Consider the following 24,670-nt stretch of genomic DNA (forward strand, 5'->3'; position numbering starts at 1 on the left):
ATCAGAGTTTGTGAGTTCGCAAGACGCTCATCTTTTAAATGGGCTGTCTTCTTTGTAATTGTTAGAAAATAAGCACAGCCCTATTTAAAAAAAATGTAATTAAAGTTGTCTCTCAATATACACACAAGACTAATTATAAAAGACCATGAATATTATTTCATTGTTTCTCCTGTTAATCATATCAGAAAAAGACATACTAATCACATCTAAGTTTTTGTTATTCCATTAGGTCCAGGTTTGTTTCTGACTAATAAGCATAGTAACTGACAGAGATGGCATGTAGCAAAAACTCTTAAAATTAGGATTAATTTTCAACCTTGTTAAGCACTTATTACGCAATATTTTTCCTGTTTTTGAAGTGCAGGAAAAATATATGATTTGGAAAATAAAATAGCTAATAAAAAATATACCGTTGGTGGTTGACCTGGTCAAATTGTATGCTGCTTTATTACTTGTTGTTTCTTTAAAGAATGTTCTAAAATAAATGCTACCTTAAATAGGTCGCTGCCTATTTTGGCCTGACAGTATTTCCTACTTTGACTGCTGTACGTGAACGTAGCAGGAGTCCAGGCGGCGGCAGGGTGGGATTCTCCGGCTGTGACGTCAGTGCGTTTCCATCCGTCTTGTGACGGGAACATCATGGCGTAGCGATGTGGACCCACGGCTACACTGGTGGACACGGAGAAGTTTATGAACAAGCCGCTCGAAACTTTGGGAATTTTGTGAAGCTTTTACACCAACGTCAACGGTGAAATAGTTTTGCCCTTTGTCTGGGTGAGTGACTTTTCCTTCTCTGCAGTGATTTAAACTATCGAACTTAACTTAAGTGTTGAAAAAAAGAATCTGCGCATTTCGTTAGTGGAAACAATTCGCTGTCGTGGCTCGCACAGCGGAGTTTCTTGTACACGTTTCCACATTGTTGCTCGACTGCAATGTCCCTTTTTCCCCACAATTGTCCACGAAGCTGAGGTTGTAATAACGGTGCCATGGCTGTACAGTTGCCTGCGGGCGTCTCAACCCACGATTGAATCCAATTTCCATTTCATCGATGAATTGATTGATCGATTCTAACATTTACACATTTTGTGTCATCATTTCCCTTTAACTATCCGTGTGTAACATTACACATTTCAATTGAAAGTCATTTCTTATGTAATGTGGCTCACGAGTAAAAACGTTTGTGCGTATGTATTTCTTTGTAGTATGTGGTTTTAAATCCTGCCACCGCCGTCTTGTTTCGGGCTGCCTCTGCCAGCCACCTTCTTTGGCACATCAAGTCAGATGCAATCTGCTGAGATTTCTTTTACCGTTTACATTCCGCAAACAAAGCGAGTTTGTTGTTGTTGAGTTTTTTGTTAAGCGTTGACATTTGATCAGCTGATCTTCCACTTATTATTCTGCAGTCGACCTTTTCAAGCCAATCACTTTTCAAATGAGTCCCTGGACAATACAATCGTCTGAGCTGCTCCAATAACAATGTCAACAGATCACAGTGATTCAAATTCAAAAATTTTCTTAAACCACGCAGCACATCTTGCGTGGAGGTGATGACCACGTGGAAAGATTTATTCAGGGCTTTCCTCTAATAAGTTATTTGTTTTGCGGGTTTGCAAGAAAATTTGGTATAGCCATCCATCCATTTTCTTTGCCTCTGGTCCTCTCTATAATGTACTCACGAAAAGGTTAGTTTCAGGTGAACTTAATTTGACCTCTAAACTTTTGAACGTGCAACTATTCAGTTTTTCTGCACATTTTGCTTAACTTGTTTTAAACAAAGAGCTTCACAGCAAAATTCACAAGAGCTGTTTGTTCCATGAATGGAACAATGATTTTCTTTTTTTATTTCCAGTTGGTATTCAAACAGTCCTCTTCATTATGCGGTTCATATTTTGACAACTAATGAATAGTACCTTGTCATTGCAAGGCTTCAAAACAGGAGGTTCTCAGAGTTAAGGGGCCACTGAGATCAGCGTCAACGTGTCAGCAACATGTCATGACAACGAGGCAACGCGAGTCATAGAAAGTCATACAAATGCTGATGTGTTGGTTGATTCATGGCTCAAACACCTGTTGTGAATTTTTCCGTTCAGCTCCTTTTTAAAGAAAAGCAAGTAATAGTGATGTGTTAATTTTTGTAGAATTTCTTGAGAGCACAGGCAGGATAAGTTTTTGAGGATTAATTTTGGGTTGGAATACCAATGATCAAGATGGAACGGTAGTCAAGTCTGTAGGAAACAAAGACGTGAGGGTTTCTCAGCATCAGCAAAAGTCTGGGAAGGGCGGAGCTTGGAAATGTTCTTAAGATGGAAGGAACAGATTTTGTACAGATGTTTGATGTGAATTCCAAAGGTCAGTTGTGGTTCGAGCTTTACATTGAGGTTGGTTACTGTGATTGAGTCAGGGATTGTCTTGACCTGAAAAACAAGTAGTACAAAATGTTCTGAAATACCAAACACATTACAAGGTTCGAGAAAGTCCAAATAAGATCACCAGTAAAGGTTAAAGTATTTTTTAGGTTTGTCGTGAAATTGCACCTGAAAGCACAATATCTTTTAACTTTTTACAAGTTATGTGTGTGCAGTGTGTAGAACATTAAAGATGGTGTAATGATCCTTCTGCTGTGACTCTTTGACTTTGGAATATAGTATTTTATGTTAGCTGTAATTTCAATTTTTTTCTAAATTTAAATTTGAAGATAAGCGGTAAGGAGAATGCCTGAATGCAAGATTATGATGCTTTTGTAACAATAAATGAAACCCTTTTTATCGCTCAGGGTTGTATGAACTCCCAAATTTTGCGAGAATTTAGCTTGGATATCATGTCAGTGATGGCAGTTTACGGGGGTAAAAGTCCGTCTCCAACCACTAAATTCTCTCTAGCAGTAATTTTGATGTCATGAATGCAACACCCTCCAGTTTTTAATAAAAATCTAGATATGCTCAAATGGGATGTTCCAATCACACTTTTTTGGCACCCGAGTCTTTGGTTTTAAGCACAGGTGTCAAACACCAGTTCTCGAGGGCTGCTATCTTACATGTTTAAATGTCTCCCTCTTCCAACACACCTGATTCAAATGATCAGGATTATTATCAGGCTCTTGCGGAGCTTGCTTGTTTGGAGCATTTTAAGGGACACTTAGATGAGTTAAAGATTGGCACTTATGTAATAGATATTCATGTATGAAATCCGTACTAAAGTCATAAAGTCGGAGATGAGTGAGTGAGCCCCCCCCCGCATTCATCAATAAAGGAACGAGAGTGTTTAAAGACTACCTACCCGTTTGTATTGTTGACTCCTGCTTATAAATTGCAGCGTTACTTGGATCTTTCTGTGGGGGTAAAAGTTGAAACTGTGGAATAATGAAACATAATGTCAAATCACTACAGAAATAAGTCAAGTGGAGTACAGTTGGTTTAAATTTAAGGAATGCGCCCGACTCTCCAAAGTAAACAGCCGGTCGCTAAGATGTTTGGCCAACGTACAGTCGGGAGACATTTTAGAAGATTTTAACCACATGGTATTCAGAATCACAGCAGGAGCCATTTCCGATCTTCTAGCAGTCGATTTACACAAGATGGATGCCTTTTGCGGTTTTTCAATTCACCTCTACACCCGCATCTAGCTTCCCATGTCATTCGTTGATCTGCTGTGTAAAATTAGTGATGATGCAATCTGCTTTAGGTTGGAAATAGCTGCAGGTTATTCCCAGAGCAGGCAACTGCTGGTTAGCGGCTGTCACAAGTAGATTGCAAGTACACAGCTTCCATCTCGCTGCCTTTTGCAAGAAAGAGTTATCTTGTGAAGAGATGGTATAAAATTGTAGTATGACTGTTGTGATCACCAAGCCAATGCATACAGTATCGCCATTAGGTTTTATCCAAATATCCTGCATTGACCTTTCATTGTGCAACAGTGTGAAGTCATGTGTCCATCAAGAGCAAATGAGGGCAGTGTATCTTGCTTCAAGTCAAGGTGACGGGGATCAAACTAACAGCTTAAAGATTAGAGCAGGTCACTTTAAAATAGCCTTGCATGGCACAAGTTTAATGTTGAAGTTCTCATTGAAACAAATTTTCACAGGTGTCATCATTATGGGGAGGGAAAATAGTAGCTGTTTGACCACAATTAAACAAAGGACATTTTTTTTCAGCTGCTACAACTGCTACTTGTGTGAAAGGGAGTCGTATGGCTTCTATTAGTCTCTCAGACAAGAAGTCCTAATGCTATTGTTTTGTTTTGTTTTGTTTTTTGTTTTTTTTTGGTCATTGTTTCTCCTTAATACAGAGGGAGTCTGGGTCACACGCGTCTTCAGAATCAGAATCAGAATCAGAAATCCCTTTATTGTCATTGTACTCAAGTGTGCAACGAGATTAGAGAGCTCCCCTCTCCAGTGCAATACAACAATAATTCAGATAAATATATAAATTAGATAAATAAGAGAATAGTTAGTGCAATGGAAAATAATACTGAAAAGGGTATATAAAAACACATCACGTTGCTGTTCTGCAAGGTACGGGTGGTCGTGTGTGTGTGTGTGAGTTTAGAATGGAGATGGCTCTTGGGAAGAAACTGTTTCTCAGTCTATTAGTCCTTGATTTGATGCACCTGTAGCGCCTGCCAGAGGGCATCAGGTCGAACAGGTGTGAGTTTGGGTGGGTATTGTCTTTGACAATGTTGAGAGCCCTGCTGAGGCACCGGGCGGTGTAGATGTCCGACAGTGAGGGGAGAGGGCAGCCAATAATCCTTTGCGCTGTTTTGACTGTCCTCTGGAGCCTCACTCTGTCTGCCTCAGTGCAGCCGCTGTACCAGGTGGAGACACAGTACGTCAGCAGGCTCTTGAGGAATTGAAGATTTTTGTCCTTTGGATAGCAGGAATACTTGAGTGTCTCTACTCACTGCCTGAAAGGACCTGAGCCACTCTTTCAGCAGTTTTCTTTTTTCTCTGCTTGTCTTGTCTCCATAAATTATATGGATTTTTTCACCACAAGGCAAGACTCTGGGTTTGTTTGGAAGCACTCTGGATCAGTGTTTTAGGGCAGGTGTTTTTATCGTGTGTAGTGTACCGCTGCATTTTTGTCTTCTCTTCAGACACAACACCCTGCAAGCAGCAACAATAACTATCTTTGTCCTGCTATGGGTGCTCTAAGAGCTACACTGAGAGAGTCAGACAGAAGGACTTTGTTTTGGAGGATGACGCTTGCATGGCTGGACTTTGAGAGACATCTCTTTTGATAGATATATTGCACGGACTGGGATAGTTTCATTTGGACTAGGTTAGTTAGACAACCTATCCTACTCGGTGCTCCTTTGTTATATAATAATAATAATGATAATGATAATCTGTAAGTAGTTCAGTGACCCAGAAAAGATTATTTGACCTAAGAGGTTCCCACCGGATTGTATTTAGGCCCCAGATTCCATTTTGACTCACTCAATGGCATTTTGGCATTCTAGTTGTGTTGCATCTTTTTTGTCAGGATTGAAAGCACATTCTGATGAGTTATTTCAGGAGCTAAAGACAGATTGGGCTTCCCTGTAATTAAGCTTTCTTTGAGCCGAGGTCCCTGCACTGCACATGAAAACTACACGCACGGATTTAACACTAGGTTAGTGGTGACAGACGTATGGGTGTCACTTATCTGAGCAGCGTGTCTGGTCTTGTATTGGAAGCATTTTTGCTCGTAGCAACGATGTGTAAATATGATACCGTCTCTCTTGGCTTATGTTGTCATGAGGCTTAAAACATTGCATTTGATTGAGTTTGTACCTGCGGTGTTTTAAAAGCTGATTCTCCTCTCGGGCTGCAGCTAACGATTATTTTAATAATGAATCTTCCGATTATTTTGGTGATTGATTGATTACATGAACTATTTCAATTTAGCACAACAGAAAATACACAAATATAACTGGATTATAATTCAGTTACGGATGGGTTTGGTACATAAAATCTGTAAAAATGTTAATTGTTTTCCAAAGTAAAAGCAGATGTCTGCAAATGTTTTTTTTTTTTCTCAAACATAAATCAGTGTGCTTTCATGGAGGAAAATCAGAGAATATTTACTGTTGACAAGCCGAAATGTGGAGGCTTTGGATAATTTGAAGTTTCTCTAAACGATTTATCGATTATCAAAAAATAAATATCCATTAATTTGATAAATTATTAGATGTCGATTTAATCGTTGCACCTCTATCCTCCTCATTTTAATGCTGTTATGTCTACCTGAATCACTTAGACACAGGGGTATGCATGTATAGATCTACATTAATACACATGGACAAACTTGTTGGTACCACAGTTATTGTTTTCTGAATTGCAGTTGCTTGATCATCCTCCCAAGGTTGCTTTCATCCCTGTAATTTGTGCATCTTAGCAGAAATAATGTTGTTTTTTTTTCCTGATCAGATTCTTCAGTTGATATACATAACGCCTTTCTTGCTATTATATTGTTTCAACATATACAATGCTGTGAAAAAAATGTTTTTGCCATTAAGCCAATGAATTCTGCTGTTTCCCACAAAATCTTGCAGACGAGCGAACAACCATCAGTTTTTATCCCTCAAGAGCCAGCACTTTATGGTAAAACAGCAGAATAACTAGTAACTTCAGAGCCAGTCCATCTCTGAATGGCTCAAAAGAAACAAAAAGCATGTTTTGGAGTGACCAAATAGTCAAAGTACGGACTTAACTCGAATTGCAATGCTGTGGTATTTATTACCTTTTACAGGCAACTTCACGCTAAAAAAAAACTCCAATATGACTGTGGTAAAATAATTCCTAAACAGTGATGCATAAGACTCAAGTTCTCACAAATGCTTGATTTCAATCATTGCTGCCAAAGGCGGCATAGTCACTCATTACATTTAGGCAACAATTACTTTTTAACACAGATTTTATTTCTCTCTCTTTTTTTTTTATAAGAACTTATACGTTCTTAAGTCCTATGACACACCAAAAATTGTATCATTGACACCATCACTTTTGCATGGTACTGAGACTATTGACTCGGTGCTGTTTTGCATGGTTATCTCTTCTCTCAACTCTCAGTTTCTCGTATGGTTCAGTGTGGATGCTTAGTTTACATGACGTGGAAAATATGCCCACAGGAATGCTGAAATAACAGTGCTGTGGGTGGTTTCCATCCAGTTTGAAAATGTGTCCAGTGTTGGCCACTCCCAGGATGTGAGGCAGGCCTTTGAATAAAGACGATTTGTGCACGTCAGACATCTAGAGGACAAAAAACTAACTTAGTAGACAATCAAGTAAAGCTTGCCTTTTGGGCAGTTTGTGCTTAAATAATTTCAACGTTCCCTGTAAGGATAGAAATTTGTGTGCATGTCAATGGGTGCCTTTGCATGTATGCTTGTCCTTACATGATCATAATGCCTTTTGATTAACCAAGAACAAGGGATCCACTATGCTGTTCTGGCGCCTACTCAAGACCGGTACCCCAAAATGCATCTTGACTTCACTTTGCAAACAAAGTCTCTATTGTCGTATGGGCGGAAAATCATTGAGCCCAAATTCTAGGCAAAGTGTCAAATTGATATTTCCAAGGGCTTCATTCACCAGTTTTTGTTCTTATCAGAGTTAATTTTATGCCCAATTATTTGATCATGTTACACTCAAGTCAATTCATCGTTCATTCAGGATTCCTCACAGTAACAGACTAGCGCAAGTAAGAGCATGCTGTCATGCATTGCTTCTCATCATACAATATGGTTTTAAACATTGTTTGCCATAGGAAGCTAAGCGCAGCTAGGACAAGTGTGCTGAGTTTGTATTTTGGGTTCACTAAATACAAACTCAGCACACTTGTCCTCCCAATGATAGCAAGTGACCTCAGTGTGTACCTGAACTTTATCAAAACAAACTTTAGCTTCACAGGAATAACATGCTTGGTATTCGTCTGTCATAAAGGCACCATTGAATAATTTGGCATCTTTAGTATTTTATTTTCTATCGAGCAAAGAAACCAATTATAATAAATGTACACAAACTCATCCCTTACTTCCTTATTGTCTTTTCCAGTTTTTTTTATAGCGCCTGAAGATGATGGCAGATGCCAGCGACATGTTGGCAGCTGCTCTCGAGCAGATGGATGGCATTATAGCAGGTTTGTGTCTGTGCATACTCGCTATATGTGAATATTTCTTTTCATAGAGATGGCAAATTAAGCAAAAAATGTAACCTAAATTTTAGGTTGAGCTCTCATTGTGTATTCGCGCAAGTCATAATTAATACAGGCATGATCAGCGTTGTACTGGGCATCACTGAACAAAGAGTTGGCTGCTATAATTAAAAATTACGACCGCATTAAAATGTAACAAAGGTGTTATGGCACAAGTGCCCATAATGCAATTTTTATCTTGGTGTTTCTATTACAGGTACAAAGAGGTGTCATTGATTAAGATAAATAAATCAATTATGGTGGTCTACTTTTTTTTTGTTTGTAATCATCCCTACCCTTCATGAAGAAGACGGCTTCATTCCCATTTGAGCGATTTTTAGCATTGTGAGGAGGCGATGTGCTATACCGTAAATACAATCGAGACCTCAGACTTTTTAATTCACAGATTGATTAAACTGCAGAATGTTTACCCTGCTTCTTGTCTGTGGTTACCGATGACGTTTTCAGCTTGCGTTTCTCTGTTATTCTTCTTTACGTTAGGATCCAAGGCTCTTGACTACTCCAATGGGTTGTTTGACTGTCAGTCACCCAGCTCTCCTTTCATTGGCAATTTACGAGCTCTTCACCTTTTGGAAGACCTTCGAGGCATTCTGGAGCTGCTGGACCATGATGGACGGAACAGCCTTCGCTGCCAGATCCCGGACTCCACAGCTGAAAGTCTTGTCGAGTGGCTCCAGGGTCGCCTGGTGAGGGCCTCCAAAACATGCATAGAATTTTCGTGACAGTAGCCTCAATGTCAGAAATAAAGAAATTAGTTTATAGAAGGCTCTTGTACTGCATGATGCTGTATGTGCATTTTAGAGTTTTTTTTTTTTAATTATAAATTTGCATTATTGTACTCCTTGTTGGAGACGAACCATTGAAATCTATGTAATTTTAGATTCTTGTTCGGGCTATTTTCAAATCTGGCTTGATCCTGCACGTTTGCACTTTTTAATCCAAAAATGACGACATTAATTGATGGAGGCCCAACTAAATTATTTGCTAAGTGGAAACATGACTGCCCTATTTGCGGAGTTCCTTCGGAATGCACAAACTGTTGTCTTTTGTCACAAGAAAAATGCTGATTCTGGGGGACCTAAATTGTGTTTGGGAAAGGGATGGCGCACTGCCAGCGAGATGCCACAGATTTGTCTTGCTGTAACTCACCCTCTCCAGAAGTCTCAACTTGAGCCTTCCCTTCAGCCATGTAAGGTTTTGTTTGTGATGAGAAAAGGATGATACTGTGAGTCCTTTAAACTGACGCCAACCTTTCATATTGTTATAACTGTGCCATATGCTCTCACGTCAGTATTTAATAACCATCTACAGTCGATATTGGGGATTACTTTTGTAACGCGGCACAGTAATATATCACATTTTGGTAGTAACCAAGTAATATAACGAGTTACTCAAATTTTTTTATATATTATTACAGTGTTAGAAATTTAATCTAATATTTTGAACGGAAGTACACTTTACCACCTTACTTACTGGGTAAGCTACAAAGTGACGCAATCGCCGCAATCAGAGTTCCTTGACTCCCTGTGAATGTTACGCAGCAAAGCTGAGCGCATTGCTCGTTTTTTTTTCACAAAGATGAAGCTGAGAAGTTATTGTTTGTGACACCAATCACGTCAGGGTTTCATACAATAAAATGCAAAACATATACTTAAAATACAAGCAGGTCTAAACTTATGTATAAAAAAAAGAAAAGCAAATAACTTGCAGAGAATTGAGTTGTTCTGCTTTTTAGATATGATTCAATGAATTTTGTGGCAACAATTGCAGTATGTAAAAGAGTAGTCATCCTGATTGGCTGTTTGCAGTAAAAAATGAAAATGGTCTGCCTCAAAGCCGAAGACGTGTGGTGGCCGATGATGTCACGCTACGGAACCTTCAATCAATCAAACTACAATACGTGCCATTAAATGAGTCCGGTCTGATTTATTTAGTTATTTTAACGAAAAAGGAAAGAAATGTTGTCAGGTCAGTTTTGACTTTATCAAATCATATATTTAGAGCTGTCTGTCCGTTTTGTTAGAATTATCAATTGCTACTAAACGTCATCCATCACTTCACTTTTTGTGTGAAAATCAATTATAGTATGTTGATAATTTTGGTTTTCAGTCTGGGTTTATTTTTTTTTTATTAGACAAAAAAATCATTTCCAAAAGCTATATTAGAAAAATATAGATCTTATTCATTCAAATATTGTGAACTAACTCCAAAGTGTCGAAACATTTAATGTCGTAACCCACACTATATAGTTGAACTTAAAAAATAATTACAACTTGACTTTGCCAGCAACTGTAGGAAACTTAGATTTAAATTTCAAAGTGTCTAAATCATTATTAAATTAATCAATCTACGATTTAAAAAAATTAAGAAATAAAGTACTTAGGGCAGGATAGTCGCCGACTGGTTAACACGATGGCCTCACAGTTCAGAGTTGCAGGGTTCGATTCCGGCTCCAGCATTCCCATGTGGAGTTTGCATGTTCCCCCTGTGTCTGCGTGGGTTTACTCCAGGTACTCCGGTTTCCTCCCACATTCCAAAAAACATGCATGGCAGGTTGATTGAACACTCCAAATCGTCCCTAGGTGTGATTATGAGTGCGGATGGATGTTTGTCTCTGTGTGCCCTGCGATTGGCTGGCAACCAGTTCAGGGTGTACCCCGCCTACTTGCCCAAAGATAGCTAGGAGAGGCTCCAGCAACCTCCGCGACCCTAGTGAGGAGAAGCGGCTTAGGTAATGGATCAAGTAACTTAAAAGTAACTTAAACTTGAGTAAGTCATTACTCTACAAAGACAGTAATATTGTAAAGGAATTTTCACGTGCATGTAATATGAAATATTTTTGGAAGTAACTTGCCCAACTTTGTCTTATATGTATTCTTTCACTAATCCTTGCTGTCTTGTGTTCTTGTAGTCCAACGGGCATCACTCTGTGGGAGGGGGTGACCACTACCAGGAGAGACTTACCCGCCTTGAGAGTGATAAAGAGTCCCTGGTGCTTCAGGTAAGGCCCGGGGGACACATCGTCTATCAAAATGACTTTTGATGTCCATTGATTACTGACGTCCTTTTGCATGTAGGTCAGTGTGCTAACGGATCAGGTGGACGCTCAGGGGGAAAAGATTCGGGACCTCGATTTGTGTTTGGATGAGCATAGGGAGAAGCTCAACACAACTGAGGAGATGCTGCAACAGGTCACTTTCATGATAGCAGTTAATGCTTGCCAGTTGTGACGTTATGAGTTTTCTCATATTGGTCTTCATTCTTCATTGCAGGAACTAATGTGCCGAACAGCACTTGAGACGCAAAAGCTGGAGTTGGTGTCAGAATTGTCCAACCTAAAGTTGAAACTGAATTCCTTCCAGAAAGAGAGACTGGACTTTGACGAACGATTTCGGGACAGTGAGGTATGCCGGCAAATGCTGCCCACAGGAAAAGTCTTTGCGTCATGTATTTTTATGTTACTAAATGAATGAATGTCTTTTTCAACCCCCACCAATACGTGCACACACCAACTAGACATTCGTTCAAGTTGTCGCCTGTGTGGGAGAGGAACTGTCTCTTATGGAGAGTTTCAAAGCAGTTGCATGCTGACCTCGGGGATATCTCAAATTTCCCCAAACTAGAAATGTGGTGACTCGTGATTTTGGTGTTGTCAATAAATAAAAGATAGCTGAAAATTAAATTACACTTATCACGCCTGCCATTGTCATCCAAACAACTAGAGTTGCTTCCCGAAGTTAACTCTTACTGTTCTTCGTCACTCACTGTAGCAGTTAAAAAAATGACATTTTAGAAATTGTTTATTGAATGCAAGCAGTTCATGTGCGCTTGGGTGTATCGTTCCATTTATCATGCTAACTAATTTTAGCCTGTTGTGGACTTAATTAAGTTGTACAATTGCTCTGAAAAAATGTGCATGGATATTTCTGTCTCTGATCTAATTTGTTTCCTCTTTCAGGATTTAATCCTGGAGATTAATGAGCTGCGATACAGATTGACGGAGCTGGAGAGTGAAAAGCAACAGTATGAAAAGAAACTTAAAACAACAAAGGTGAGTTATTAAAGTGAAACGTGCATCGTTTTTCACAATAGCAGTTCTTCTCTACTAATTTACCTTCCCTGTCTTGTGCTTAATTTCTCCACATTTTCTCTACTCTCAATGTCAACTAAAACCTTATCAAGGACAAAATCACGTAAATCTACCGTAAACCATCACATCAAGTTACGATAAGAGTTGATCTTCTTTTGCTTTCCAGAAAGTCGTCGAAATATCATCTTGCAGCACCTAGATCACCGAAGCATGTACATAACCGTTCCAAATCGTAACACCACACAGAAGATTATTTATTGTATGCGTTTTGAACTGAAATATAAGCATTAACAAGTAACCTTTGTTCCTATATAGCTCGAATTGGTTTGTACCTAAAAGAAAGTATTGCTTGTATGAAGCCAGTTGATGTGTAGACGGCCAGTTGGTGCAGTGTTTTTATAAAAAAAAATATTGTGCTTTATCCATTTACTAATTCAACTAAGTACACTATACTGTGTGCAGCATGGTATTTAAAAACATTTCCTTTTCCAGTTGGGAAAATGTTTATTGCAGCAAATCTTTGATATCTCAATGAAATATCAACAACATTGTTAATGATTAAAAAAATCAATGTATTGCTTTCTGACCATCCCTAATGTGGACAAAGGTACTGGGACTGAAAGTTGACAAACATATTGAATTGGCGTATATTCTCTGAATACTGTTTTGTCAATTTATACAGGAAAACGTTTATTAGGGCAATGATGTTTGACAAAAACAGCCACGCCACATGCCATTTATCTCAGCAGTGTTTGTTAAGATTGATCTTAGGCCTCTGAAGTTTTCCAAACATCAAACCTATGACTTAATTTGCATACGGCATATGCTAGATCATCCCCAAACTGTTCCCACAAAGTTGGACAAATGGAATTGTTCTAAACTGAACTGATTGCTCCAACTCGAAGGTGTGCGTCCCAATACCACTGTCTGTCGAGATGATCTCTTTTACTTTGACCTTTTTGGACGTTTTCTCTCATTGTCTTGGTTCTTCCTCCCTGCTGCTAGTCTTTAATGGCCAAGCTTTCTAGCCAGAAAATCAAAATGGGCCAGATGCAGTATGAGAAACAGAGGAAGGAGCACAAACTGCTGGCTCTGAAGGTTGGCGTTTGACAGGATCACTGTTGTGTCTGCTGTATGATTATCGGTTTGGCCACTCCCTTCCTTCAGCTCCACCTCAGTTTATTTTTTTCTTTTTAAGGATGCCAAACAGTTCCAGTTGCCTTGCAGACCTTTTTTTTTTTTTTAAAGCTTACTTTTAACTCTTTTAACCAAATGCACCGATTACCACTAGAAATGAAGATCCCAAAAACCAATTAAAGAAAGCTTAACCTCCCTTGCTTTATTTCTGTTCATGCCTGCTTCCACTCCTAATATTTGTGTCATTGATGTGTGCTGTATTCTTCTCTTTTAGCTGAGCTCAGTGCTTATTGCACCCATTCCACACACATTACCTACAAAGCAGGGGTGACTCTCTTTTTCTTATCTGCGAGCTTCTCTGAGGCCATAAATACTAAGAAGTCGAGGAAATCATCCCAGGAGAGAGGAGGGAGAAATGTTAGGAGTAATGAGATGTTCAATGTCATCAGTTTAAAATGACGTGTGTCACGAATCCGTCTGGCATAGTTTTAAATGTCACTGACTGAAGAGCTTCAAAGACCTCCCCCGAAGAATATATTTGTATGTTCAGTTATAGCCGCTCAGTGGAGCCTCATCAAGCATCGTTGCGCATTTAAGACAGTTGAGCTCCTCAATAATATGGTGGCATAAAAATGTCTACAGGGTCGGAGCCGAAGCATAAAGGAACAAAGAGGTTAGCAAATAAGAATGTAGAGAGACGCACCCATAGTGTGATCCGCTTGCCTGTCGGCCACATCAATCGTCTGTGAAACCTTTTGTCTTGTGCTTTGTCGTGTGGAGTTATTTGGGGTATCCTGGCGTCTTTGAGGAGGAGAATACTGTATGCCATTGCGTGCTCTGCGTTTGACAGGAGGAGCTCGGCGTATTGCGAAGGCAGCTGGAAGGCAAAGACGGAGAGAAGGGCAGACTACAGGATGAGACGGGCGTCAAAGCCGGGGCCTCAAACAGTGCCGATCCTTCCGAGAGAGGTGGGAAACCTGGTTTGGTCTGAATGTGAGCAAGCATGACGTTAACTTTACAGTGGTTACAAGGTCGCTGAATTGCCAAAGCAACGGGGTCCTTTTTTGATAAAAGTCACGACTGACTGCACACTTGTTTTTTTCCCCCCATTTTGTTCCTCTTTATCCTCTCATCCAGATGAAACTCTTAGAAAGAGGCTGAAAGAAAAACGTAAGAGGGTTTATGCTTCTGTTCATTGTTGCACCCATCTCAACCTCTGTTTGCATGAACGAGCATGAGCCATGTGAACTCTGCTTGTCCATTACTGTATTTGCCCATCAGAGCGCTAATACGTGCCCTGAGAACATCACGACTCCGAGCAACGTTGTTGTTTTCATACAGCTTGTAAGGATCTAAATCAAACCAACAAGTCCATAAAATTGTGTTTTTAACTTATAAGCTGGTAAAGCGACAAAGCCTGTTTGCTTTGCGTTTTTGACAGGAATGAGGAATGAAATGTGTTTGTAACCTTTCAGGCTGTTCACTCATCCCTCTGCCTCAACCCCTGTAGCCCTGAAGACCCGCCCACTCCCTTGTAACTCCTCTAAACATTTCTTGCTCACTCCAGTGACCCATGTGTGTCCCGCTAACCAATGTTGCTGTCGTGTTCAGTGCTCTGTGACGTTGTTTGAATGTTTGTGCCTTTCATGTATTCATTGAACACTGTAACTCATCTGCCACCGCACATATCCCATTTAATGGCATGAAGAATACAATCATTGGAATTGATTGATTTTTATCTATTTTTAATCATTTTTTTTGACAATAATGTTTTGAACATAAAATGCCCAATTATATCGCTACACTTTCCAGATGTGTTTTTGCATCCCAGAAATATTGTATTTCAAACCTACTGCTGCATGTACTAAAAAAAAAAAAAAAAAAAACAACCTAAAGGAAAAAAAAAATCACAGATGAGGTCTGTTTTCTTTCTGTAGATTTTGAAGTCGTATAATTACACCCTTTGTGTTCCATCGGATCACCCGTCCAAAAACTGCTGACTTTCACATGTCTAATAATAACTGTTGTTACCCACTAGATGTGGAAGTACAGCGGATGAAGAAAGCAGTTGAATCGTTGATGGAGGCCAATGAACAGAAGGTATACAGTAGCTGTCAAACGCCTTCATTTGTCTTGAACATAATATGCCCTTTACCCTTTGAGTTAATTGAACAAAAACGTTTTTTTGCAGGATCATAAAATTGAGGAACTAAAGCAATCATTGATGAGGTACAAGAAAGTTCAGGACATGGTGATGTCAGTTCAAGGAAAAAAAGGTTGGATATATATTTTAATTCACTTCCTACAATGTCTGAAATACGAAGAAACTGTTAAAAGAAATTTTTACATTCCGGTTAATTTAACCTCCAGTGCCAACAAAAATGTATTATAGATTTTGTGGTTATTTGCATCAAACTTTTGGAAACTCTTCGCTTTATAACTACTTACTGTACAGTGTGACATCCTGCATTATATGGATTATAATTATCCTCCAATTAGAGGCATGCTCAATAGTGTCTGATGGGGTTATCGTCGCTGAATATCACATTTTGTAATGTCATTTGATTTTCTCATTGTAGGGCTTTTAAAAACGAAGTATGTTTTGTATCTAAATATACAACGTGGGTAATTATTTCTGTTGTGTGTTTAGTTTTCAAGTAAACCCGAACTAGTATGTCATTAAATTCTCAGGGACAGCAAAATTACATCCACTACACACTTGCTACACAGGCAACATGCTGCATTCAGGGTACTTTCATAAAGTCGGGAGTTTGTCAACACGCCGCGTTGTTCTACACATGAGTCGTTTTTCTTTGATAATTCTAAAGATGGAAAAAAGATCAAATTGAAACCACAATTACATTTTGATGAATCGTCCTGCCCTATGTCAACGTTCTTGTTCTCATTATTTACAGAAAGTCCAAATGCACATGCGCATGCGGCATCTCATGCAGATGGTTCTGCTTCATGCTTGTTGTCAAACCATTTGCCTGTGCCCTCAAATGAACTTACAGATGGTGAAGAGCAAAGGAAGAACGCAGATGAGGTTTGTTAGCACAATGCGACAAACGCTGTCACACGCACTTCACATGGTTACATTCACATGTTGACATCTTATTTATAGAATAATTTCTTCAATTAATTCTCTCTGTGTGCACGTCGGGGCATATTTTCCCATGTGCTTGAGTCCGAAAAGGCACTTTATTGATTATGCAGATTTTCCCATCGACATGAGTGTGTCATTGATAAAATGTACTCACTCTGGATGGAGCGAACTTGACGCCAGGTGACTCTGACAAATGTGTCAGTGCACACTTCTTGCATCTTTTGGATGTACCATGGTCTAGTACCTATTGAAGGCAAAACATTCACTGACAGCGAGTGATGACCGTCACTGGCCGACCCGTGTGGACGGGACGGGACGGGAGTTGGGCGAGGGGCACACGTTTCCTATATACGCTCACTGACTGCCCAACAGATGTATTTGTGTCCCTATCGTACATTACTATAGCAGACGATCGTTGACAGATCATGTAAAATGGTGGAAAATAATTATCAGCGCCCGTGGACTTTTTTTCTTTCCCTGTGAGGAGCATATCCACCAATTCAACTTGCGATTAAAGTGCCAACCACAAACAATACGGTATTCGTTTGAACAATTTTGTGGGTATTTCATCTGCCACCCGTGCAGTGCTTTGCTTGGCAAGCTGGTCAACTGTGTTTGCACCGGCCGTCTCCTAAGCATTCCGTTATAAACTCGGTATTCTGATTAAATTGCTTGTATTGGATTTATTAAAGAGTGAATGCAAAATCACACACTCTTTTAAAATAGCCTGTAGTTGTGCTGCGCACCCATCACTAACAATAAGTCCTGTATCCACGACACGTTGGTTCCCCAATGAAAATGTCATATTTTCTAAATCGATCTTGATGGGATTCTGACGTCTCAGTAAACTCCACCATCCGGAAATTAGTCCCACCCTCTGACGTCACTGGATCGCGGCTCTTTCGTAGTTACACACATGGTGGGTGCGTCAGAAGCCGATAGGGAGAGAATGGCCCTGTCTTCAAAGTGTGTAAGAATGTTGTGTCTGGAATTAAGTGCCAATGGGAAAATATGCCCCTTAATGTTGGACTCCTTTCAAGGAAGTTGGCATAGCCAGTGTGCACTAGTTATTGTTTATGTTGTCTTCATCTTGGGTGCAGCTGGAGATCCTCAATGGGCTGAGTGAGGATGGTTCTCCCTCATCGAGCCCTTCTAATCCTGACCAAGTCACAGAGTCTGCAGCTCCAGATTTAAATAGGTAAAACATTGAAAAATAAATTGCTCCCACACAAAAGTGAAATTGAGTGTAGGTTCTGAGTTATGAGGGCGCAAACGGTGAGAGGCCCCAACGAAGGGCACCAATAAATCAATCTGTTAGTCTTTTATTCGTGGTTAAACTATTCTCGGGGAGTGTGGGGGTGGACATTGCATTTTCTCATGTACTGTGTGTGTGCGCGCGCGCGTCTGTCTGCACCAAAATTTGAAGAAGACCTTGCAACGCTCAAGTTATAACTCAAACCCTGCTTTATTTCGTGCCACACTGCAACTGTTGCAAACTGTGATCTGATCTTCATTCCCACAGCCAAGATAAAAGCCAGTCTGTCAGCCATGATCTTGTAGAAAAGAGCAAAAATGAGAAGGTAAGATACACTCCACTCGAAAGAATAATAGTTCATTCTTTGGTTACAACGACATTGCTACGACATTTTGGCATTCGGATTAGCGTGTAATTTGAAGTAAGACTACATGATATGGCACATTATTTTTTTTCATATAATAATAATATTTATAATCTTTCCCATTTGTGTGGTATGTTGTTTAGTCATCTGCATCATCTCAGAACCAATCCATTTTAAGCATAATAATTATTACTTCAGCAATTCCGACTGTTGTAGATCACTTTGTTCAAACATGCTATACACTGTGTTCCATTTTTGTGTGTGTGCGTGTTCTAGAACACACGTGAAGACATCATTCAAACGGGTGAGAAGCCACCATTGAGTTCCGCTAAAGCCTCGCTCATCACCACAGAGGACGACAGCTTTGGGTCCAAAATAGCCCGCTCATCTTTTGGAAAGGGCTTCTTCAAACTGCGCGGGGGCAGGAAGACTGGAAGCTCCCCGAATCTTGGTAAGCACAAAGCTACGTGGCAATGGGAGTTCAACCGTAGTTTTTTTTCTTCCACAGAAAATCTTTTTTTTTTATAGCACAAGCAGTCGGACACAGCCGTGGGATTATTTGCTTGCAAACTGTGGTTCTCATTTGATTGAAATCTTTATTTGAGTGTTAATTCCTCTTCAGTCTTTTTGGGTGTTCAATCATGAATTCTGTTTGTCTTGTTTTTCTTTCTGTTGGGTACCTGTGATGTTTTGTGTGTGTGTGACACATGAAGACCGCAGCCGCAGTGCAAGCGCACCTATGCTAGGTATAGTATCGCCCGCTGGTCATTACAGGAAGGACTGAAGAAGCTGCTCTCAATGTCTTCATTGCACAACTTCGCCGTACCGCAACTTATTGCTCAGCTCCTGTTTTAGCAGCTGCGGTGTCCGAATGGCAAAACTCTTGATTAGTCACAGTTTGTCTGCCTGTGAAACTTAACAGTTGTGATGTGTAAGCTGACTTGCCTGCGTGCATGCATGCATTTCTTTTCTTTCGCTCCAAAGCCCCCCCCCCAAAAGCACAAATGTGTGTCCAACCGAAATGATCATGCATCTAAAAGATCTTCCCACAGTTCTCCATTTGCGAGCAAACCTTTTAGCTCTGTCTCATTTAGCTGAAGAACAAAAACACAAATTCTTTCTTTGATGTTTTAGTCGGCATGCACCATTCTGCATGTAAAGTCCTGCTTTTGAATCTCTCTAGGAGTCGTCACCTGTCCGTCTGGCTGCTTTCTGGCTCCGCAGAGAACTTGTACATTTGGATTCTTCTCATGCCATTTATATTCTGTGTGCATTTGTCCGCGCAGCTGAGACTGAACACCAAGGCACCGATCACCTCGATTTGGCTGGGCTACCTCAGAGTTCGGCTAACAGTGACAGCACTCATACACTCCCCACCACCCCAGAGGGCAAGAAGAAGTCTAAAGGAATTAAGAAGCTATTTGGCAAGTGAGTGAATTATTTTATGTTATTATTATTATTATTATTATTACGTAGATACTCATGGTCTTGACGAGGAAGTTTAATGATGTCCAAGATTGAGCCTGGCAAAAGTTTAAAATGTCATCTCTTACTTTAAGGCTCAAGAGAAGTCAGTCCACAACATTTAACTTGGATGACAACCCGCCTGTTGGAGATTTTAAGAGGGGGGGGGTGCGAGCCACAGCCGGACCCAGATTGGGTTGGTCTCGCGATTTCCAGCGAGTCAACAAGTAAGCGTAGGATTCACAATCACATATGGGTTCCTTATTTAGAAGCCTCTTGACAAATCCTAACAAGCTGCTTTTGGTTTTCTTTTTGTCTTTTAGTGACGTGGATGCTCCCTTTGCACGCTGGTCGAAGGATCAGGTGTGTGAATGGCTGCAAGGGCAAGGTCTTGGTCTTTACGTGAACATGGCACGTGCGTGGATCTCCTCTGGACAGACGTTGCTTCAGGCTTCCCAACAGGACCTGGAGAGGGTGAGATGGAGTAGAACAGAGTTGTTGCTGTCTTTCAACAAATTCAAAGTGGATAGAAATGATCAATACACCCCTGTGTGGGGAATTTTAAGACTGTTAACCAATTGAAAATGATTTAGGAGGGTAAAAATGTTCCCCTTGGAGGATTATATCCAAGATAATAATACAGACATTAAATCAATAACTCTTCATTCACGCGCTGATTCGCAGTTGGAGCAACAGGGGGTTGCTTTGTACTTGAACAGGATTTTGGGTTTGCCGGGGGATGGAAGCGCAAACTTCAACGTTGAAAGATGGCCACTTTAAATCGTTCCCTGTTGTTGTTCAGGAGCTGGGCATCAAACACCCGCTCCACCGGAAGAAGCTGCAGCTGGCTCTGCAGGCTTTTGGCTCAGAGGAGGAGGACAACAAGGGAAAGCTGGACTACAACTGGGTGACAAGTGAGTACCAGATGTCCTCTGGATGATGCTGGGAAAATCCCAATATCACTGATTTGTTTTGCTGGCCCTCTCAGGGTGGCTGGATGACATCGGGCTGCCGCAGTATAAGACCCAGTTTGATGAGGGACGGGTAGATGGTCGCATGCTGCACTACATGACTGTGGTGAGTGTTTTTGAGAGCGGACCTCTCTTGGTGTTGTGGCTTGTTAAGTCGACGCCTTGCATCTGAGAAATAAACAACTGGAAATAACTCACACGGTCAAAGCTCACACACGTCTTGCTCGTGCATGACAACATGGACGGGCACGAAATGTATGCGTCTTTTAATTAATTAATTAATTATATGTCCCTGACCCACCAGTGGAAGTTAAAAAGCTATGATGGAGAGAAACCATACAAAAAATGTTTTATACAGAAGATTCCATGGAACCTGTTCTCACTCTGTCAAGAAAATTGGCCATGACACGTAAAAACACTTTGAGGAAATGAATAGACTCCCTCCTTCCAATTATCCAAATAAGCGGAAAAGCGTCCTTGCTTAAAACTGTGTGTTCATTTTAGTTCAATCGTGCCAGGTCTTGTTAAACTTCCAGGAGAAAACCTGGCAAAGCAGGGTAGATACGTAGTGGGATGACAACCTAATTTGGCAACCCAAGCCGCTGAGCCTCACATGGCCTCATGCGTCATCAAAATCTAAATCATGATGGCAGCTCTCAGGGCAAAAAAGAGCCATTCAGGAAGTTTGTATTTGTTGGTGACAAATGGTAAGGTAAGTTACACTTTGTTAGTCCCTGATAGGCATTCTTTTTACTCCGTTTTTTTCATCATATTTTTATTTTTATCATATTGTGAGAATAATTTCTTGTTAGTCATTGGCATGTCCTTCTTCCCTCAGGATGACCTGCTTTCGATGAAGGTGGGGAGCGTCCTGCACCATCTCAGTATCAAAAGAGCCATCCAAGTGCTGCGACTGAACAACTATGAGCCCAATTGCTTGCGCCGCAGACCGTCTGATGAGGTGCATGCCCAGCAGACGTCGAATACCACTTCATGCCGCTGTTGAAAATGTTCATTATGATTTAGTCTTCCTCTTCCTTGCGTCCACAGAATAATGTTTCCCCTGCAGAGATTTCCCAGTGGACCAACCACAGGGTCATGGAGTGGCTGCGCTCCGCCGACTTGGCCGAATACGCTCCCAACCTGAGAGGCAGTGGCGTGCACGGTGGCTTGATGGTAAGTCGATGTGCTGTTTATGTTAACGGGTGAATCAGAATTTATTTACTTTAAATAAATAACATTTGTGTCTCATGAAGGTGCTGGAGCCAAGGTTTAACGTGGAGACCATGGCGCTGCTATTGAACATCCCCCCCAACAAGACGCTGCTGCGTCGCCACTTGGCCACACATTTCAACCTGCTCATTGGTTCAGAAGCCCAGCAGCTCAAACAAGAGTGTCTGGAAAACCCGGACTACACTTTGCTGACTGCCACCACCAAGGTCAAGGTAGGACCACGTTGAAATGTCCACACCCATACGACAAGCATTTTGAGCATTTACTCTGGTGGCGGATGGATCATTTCCTCCACTGGTTGACAACTGGTGCTACTTGTGGCTCCTTAAATTGTGCAATGTGGAAACACCATGAACATAAAAATGAAAAAAAAACATTTACATATGTGTTTTTCACAACACAGTGAAAATATCATAAAATATAATGACATAAATGTGACTTTTTTTTTCATTGTTTCAACAGTTTAAAAAAAATCTAAATATATTGAAAGTGACCAATATGAAATACTTATATCGCTATATAGTTTTCAGCTATATCACCCTGCCCTAATTTTAACATTTCCAAAATTCTTCATTTCCCACATCAGCCAAGGAAACTGTCGTTTGGTAACTTCGGCAGTCTGAGGAAGAAAAGGCAAGAGGAGAACGAGGAGTACGTGTGTCCCATGGATGTGGAGATGCCAAAGGGACGAAGTTTTCAAAAAGGATTTGAGCTTCAGATCTACGAGGACGACCTCGATAGGCTGGACCAGGTGAACTTGAATTACTTCTGTCTTAAAAACGAACCCGCTCACTTAAGTACATCTGCATTTGACATTTGTGCTTTTTTTTGTAAACGCAGATGGACGACTCCGAGGGAACTGTCAGACAAATCGGCGCTTTCTCCGAGGGAATCCAGAACCTAACGGTACGAACGCTCAACAATGTTAAGAGCGGACTTATGTGAGACTTGATTTGATATGTTATCCTTTTGCTGCTCTTGTACAGAGCATGTTGAAAGAAGATGAATTCTTCGCGGAGATGTCAAACTCCCCGAACCCCAGCGTGACGGATGACGACTCCACCGCATGAGACTGTCGGCGCCATGTGACCTGGTCCTGATGTGAATGAAAAACAACAAAAAAAAACTCCACTCGCACACTTTCATTGCTCAGTAGTTGTTTGTTAGCGTCCCCTACATCGATGAGCCTTCTTTCTTCATCAAGTTAGTGTTAGTCGCGTAGTTGCCTCCTTTGCTGCCAAAAGAAGGGAGAAAACATTTAGGACAACGCCACTGCCTGCCAGCTGGTTTCTGGAAATATTTTCTACTAAGTTATGTGCTGGCATTTTTTTGTTATCAAATTCAAAGTGGAGAAGATGCTATGCCATTAGAGATGGAAGATCTTTGAAATGACCTCCTCAGTGTAGAGTAAGTGACAAATGAACTTCATTGACAAGGGGAGATAAAGTTATATTTTTAAATGACAGCTGCTATCTTTTCTACAAAAAAAGTATCTTTCTAGTCCAAAGTAAGTTGTCATATATTTTATATTACACTGAACATTTCAACAATAATATACTGCATGCATTTGCACCAATACATGAAACAGTACAAGCCTAACGCATATTGAGCTGATACATTAATATAAAGTGTTGCTACTTTTTTTTTTTTTAACTCTTGTTCTTGCTTCCATTGTTGGTTAATAGAAATCTGTCGCATTACCTTTTCTGCTTCAAGTAGCTGTCATATTCAGTAGTCACCATATAATGCACCCACTGACCTGACAGAGAGGATGCAGAACTTCATGCTATTTCGAATTCAAAGATCAATAAAGTAATTTAAATCACAGTGGTCTGTGTCAGATTTGCCAGGACAATTCAGAATTGCTTATGGGAGGGTGTATTTGAGATTTTATTTTAGCTATAGTAGCAATCCATCCGTATAATATTTGACCTCAGGGTTGTGGGTGAGCTGGAGTTGATCCCATTTGGCTTTGGGCAGAAGGCGAGAGGCGTCCACCAAAAAAAGTAGCTTACCAAAATCACTAAAAGAATCTACATTGACAAAGGCTTTAAAAACATTTAACTCAGCAACAGGAGTAGGTTTGTAAAATTACAAAAATAAAAAAATATTTAAAAAAAACATTACAAGACATTAATACAAGATTAAAGGGGGAAAAAGCAAAGTTCGTAACCTGAATTTAAAAGCATTTACACTCGGGCTGACTTCACTTCTGTTGGCGTCTTATTCCATTTGTGTGCAGCGTAACAGCTTAATGCTGCATCACCATGTTTACGTTGAAGTCTAAGCTCCACTAACTGACCTGAGTCTGCAGACCTCAGAGCCATACTGGGGTTATATTCAATCAGTATTTTTTTTAATCTATTCACAACCCAAACAATACGGTGATTCGATAGATCACTAGCAGAATTTTAAATTCTGAAGTACTGATGACTGGGATCCAGTGTAAAGCCGATCCATTTAATGGCACAAAAGTTTCCAACCTGTTCAACAGTATGTTATCATCAATTTTATAAAGTGCTGCACTGAGATCCATTCAGACCAGTGCCCACACCTTCCCAGCGTCAAATTTCAATCTCACTTAGTACTTTAATGAAAGCTGTTTCTGGACTGTGATGAGCTTGGAAACCTGATTGAAATTCAGCAAAAAGTCTGTCGCCTATTGATTTGGGGGATTTGTGAGTTTGTCAACGACAGCAAATAGTGTGTGTATTGTTGGTTCTTACTAATAATTTTAGAAAAGTGTTTCCTATCTTTTACCAACTATTTGTTGAAATTACAAAGACAATGTTAGTACAGGTCAAAAATGAACTTGGGAGTTTAGTTTTTCTTCACTTACATGCCACGATTCTGCTCTTTGT

The 24,670-nt window shown here is 40.3% G+C and overlaps 1 protein-coding gene across 6 annotated transcripts; it reads left to right on the plus strand.

The window, feature by feature from the left end:
• The first annotated feature begins 548 nt into the window (after positions 1-548).
• On the plus strand, positions 549-23,195 carry ppfibp1b (PPFIA binding protein 1b). Of its 6 annotated transcripts, XM_088297995.1 has the most exons (28): positions 549-774; positions 8,030-8,114; positions 8,670-8,875; positions 11,101-11,190; positions 11,267-11,380; positions 11,462-11,593; positions 12,148-12,240; positions 13,285-13,377; positions 14,267-14,384; positions 14,554-14,586; positions 15,455-15,516; positions 15,608-15,692; positions 16,332-16,462; positions 17,623-17,720; positions 18,045-18,102; positions 18,418-18,592; positions 18,855-18,887; positions 19,428-19,569; positions 19,701-19,832; positions 19,929-20,079; positions 20,408-20,519; positions 20,594-20,682; positions 21,415-21,537; positions 21,627-21,752; positions 21,833-22,021; positions 22,396-22,560; positions 22,650-22,715; positions 22,796-23,195. In XM_088297995.1, exons 2-28 carry the CDS (start codon positions 8,051-8,053, stop codon positions 22,877-22,879), a joined length of 2,964 nt encoding a protein of 987 aa, XP_088154121.1. In that variant the 5' UTR covers positions 549-774; positions 8,030-8,050; the 3' UTR covers positions 22,880-23,195. The 6 variants fall into 6 exon arrangements, with proteins under 6 accessions (XP_088154121.1, XP_088154122.1, XP_088154123.1 ...); XM_088297996.1 differs by lacking the exon at positions 18,855-18,887; XM_088297997.1 differs by lacking the exon at positions 14,554-14,586.
• Positions 23,196-24,670: the final 1,475 nt, after the last annotated feature.

This window comes from Idiotropiscis lumnitzeri, chromosome 6 (genome assembly GCF_059441095.1).
Source record: "Idiotropiscis lumnitzeri isolate Australia: NSW breed Sydney's pygmy pipehorse chromosome 6, RoL_Ilum_1.0, whole genome shotgun sequence".
Classification (NCBI taxonomy): Eukaryota; Metazoa; Chordata; class Actinopteri; order Syngnathiformes; family Syngnathidae; genus Idiotropiscis; species Idiotropiscis lumnitzeri.